Source organism: Sinocyclocheilus anshuiensis, unplaced genomic scaffold (genome assembly GCF_001515605.1).
Source record: "Sinocyclocheilus anshuiensis isolate Anshui unplaced genomic scaffold, SAMN03320099.WGS_v1.1 scaffold1422, whole genome shotgun sequence".
Taxonomy (NCBI): domain Eukaryota; kingdom Metazoa; phylum Chordata; class Actinopteri; order Cypriniformes; family Cyprinidae; genus Sinocyclocheilus; species Sinocyclocheilus anshuiensis.
In genome coordinates this window covers 183,759-186,692 of record NW_015558633.1, presented here as the reverse complement: position 1 = coordinate 186,692, position 2,934 = coordinate 183,759, and the positions used below count along the sequence as shown (strand labels likewise).

At 35.5% G+C, this 2,934-nt stretch overlaps 1 protein-coding gene across 1 annotated transcript in view; it reads right to left on the bottom strand.

Moving 5' to 3' along the window:
* The window catches only part of gen1 (GEN1 Holliday junction 5' flap endonuclease), a 17,736-nt gene that overhangs the window by 13,221 nt on the left and 1,581 nt on the right, over positions 1-2,934 (bottom strand). The window contains exons 4-6 of the mRNA XM_016476883.1: positions 1,894-2,070; positions 855-965; positions 695-768 (exon numbers count right to left, since the gene is read on the bottom strand). Coding sequence (XP_016332369.1) covers positions 695-768; positions 855-965; positions 1,894-2,070 — 362 coding nt within the window. The remainder of the gene's footprint in view (positions 1-694; positions 769-854; positions 966-1,893; positions 2,071-2,934) is intronic.

Below are 2,934 nucleotides of genomic sequence, written 5' to 3'. Positions count from 1 at the left end.
CACACACACACACACACACACACACACACACACACTGCCGTTCAAGATTGGGATCAGTTTTTATTAATTTTTATTTATTTGTTTAGTTTTAGTTATTTTAGTACTTCGAATTAAACCACATGAAAACGAGAAATTGAAGAGGCATCATACCAATCACAAGTGCAGTATGGAGTACCTCAAGGCTCAGTACTAGGACCGTTACTTTTCACTCTTTACATGTTCCCCTTGGGAGATATTATTAGGAAACATGGTGTTAGCTTTCACGGTTATGCTGATGATACTCAGCTCTATATTTCTTCACGGCCCGATGAAACATACCAATTTGCAAAACTAACAGAATGCATAGTTGATATAAAAACTGGATGACTAATAATTTCCTACTGCTAAATTCTGAAAAAACAGAGGTTTTAATTATTGGACCAAAAACCTCTGCATGTAATAACCTAAAAAACATCACAATTGATGTCAAATATGTAAATCAAAAACTTGACATGACTTTAATTTGCTGTAAATCAAACGTCATACATATATATTGGCCTAAAAATATATTAAAACAATTTTAGTGTGAGTTATTTTAGTATTTCAAATTAAACCAAATGATAATGAGAAATGTTGCCTTGGCAACCAGCTGAAATAAAATAACCAAGTTGGTTTTAGTTTTAGTTATTAATCCTGAATAGAGTACGATTCATACTTCTGAAGAAGACTTTTTCCTTTCAGATTCTGAATCAGCTTCAGTGTCTGTTCTTTGCCGACTCCGGCGACGCCCTACAGGACCAGAAAGAGAACAGCACAACATTCACTATAACGTTTCATCATTTCAGAAAGCATTTCATCCTATAAATCTGCTGAACCTTGGGGATGTAGTCGCAGCCGAGGAGAACGGCCAGCCCCACGAGAATGTCTCTGGAGAGCCCGAGTTCGGCCCGAACACGAGACGTCTGATAGCAGTCCACCTGAGGATCCTGCAATAAAAAACAAATTGTTGACAAATATTCTTGTTGTCGAGTAGCCGTTTGACTTCATGTGAGCTAATGTAAGAGCCTGCAGTACTGTGGTTTGACCAGTGAGGCGCTGTAGAGCAAAACAGTAATTCAGAGCAAACGCAGCCGAACAGCGTTTGGATGAATGTGTAAATATATGCTGCGCTCGTTCCTCTCAATAATGAAATAAACAAGAAAAACTGACAACGGTGAGAAAGCAGCAGTTAAGAAAGCATCTGATTACAGTGATGTGATGTTTGCACGAGCTCTGCGTTTATTTATATAATACTTTATGCAGTAGACAGCCTTAAACCAAGCAGCTTTACAGCATTAAACATGAAAAACCAGAGTCAGTGTCGCTTTCAGTTAGAATTACAACTTTATTTTCTGTTATAAAGCAGCTCTCCAGTGTGGAGCTAGCTAGCGATAAATCTGTTTATTAGTGGGAAAATATATTATTTCATTAAAGTGATAGTTTGGTTTGCAGAGATCGAAGCTTGATCTAGCTCAGGACTGTTTTGATTATTATAATAACCCTATAAAGTATTTTAAGAGATTATGTTGTGAATAAAATAGTTTATCCAAAAATAAAGCGTGTTTGTTTCTTATCAATATAAAAGACTTACAAAAGGAGATGTTAGGCAGAATAATGTTTCATATAGCTAATTAAATGGTGAATAAGAGTTTCTCAGCCAAATATATTTATTTGTATAAATTAATCATATAATAATTATAATTACATAACATGATCTTCAAAAGAATATGTATAACTGAATAATCAATCAAAAGTGTACTGATTAATCAGTGAAATAACAGTCGATTAATCGTTCTAATAATCATTCGATTAATCGTTTGTCAAAATAATCGTTTGTTGAAACCCTAGCGTGGAGACTTAAACAGGAGTAGGAACCTTTGTAGTCATGTTGAAGTTCCTGTAGACGGTCTGAGCGCCGTATAAGAAGACATCTCCGTCGTTAGTGATGCATCCGTCCACAGCGCCCTGCGAGTCCAGATAAGCACACATGGCCTCCGCTTCGCCCGCCGCCGACACCCACGGCACTCCCAGACAGTCCAGCATCTCAGCGCACTGCGGAGAAACACTTTAACCCTTTAAAGGGGTCCTATTATGCTCTTTTACAAAGTCTTGGTTTTGTTTTGGGGGTGTACTAGAACAGGCTCTCATACTAGGTTGTTCGAAAAACACATTATTTTTCACATATTTTACATTATTACAACACCTCTCTCCCCAGTCTGGCATGAACAGCTCAAATAGTTCCTGTATCAAATGAAGGCCCGCCTTGAACATAGACGAATATAGACTATCCAAACATTGTTATACATTTTGTAATATGATTTTGAAGTACCATTTCCATGGTAAAGCAATGTCTGATTTTAAAATGGTTTTCACAGGATGTTTTTTAAGCTTTCAATTGATATATAATTTATGATGATTTATAAAGCGTGATAGGGAAAAAGGCAACCTTTGTTATTCCTGTCATGATGTAGATTTTTGAGGTGCACTCTTGTCATAAATTAATGTATTACTGCTCCTACATAATTTGTAACAAAAAACTGAGATAAAATAGCTATTTAGGATTCTTAGACCTTTCCAACGATATATATTTGTCATGATTAGATAAGGATTTATTTGGTAATTAGTGTCCCTGCAGCACAAAAGCAGTGTTAAGTCGCTGGGGTATATTTGTAGCAATAGCCAACAATACATTGTATGGGTCAAAATTATACATTTCTCTTTTATGCCAAAAATCATTAGGATATTAAGTAAAGATCATGTTCCATGAAGATATTTTGTAAATTTCCTACCGTAAATATATCAAAACTTAATTTTTGATTAGTAATATGCATTGCTAAGAACTTCATTTGAACAACTTTAAAGATGATTTTCTCAATATTTAGATTTTTTTGCACCCTCAGATTCCAGATTTTCAAA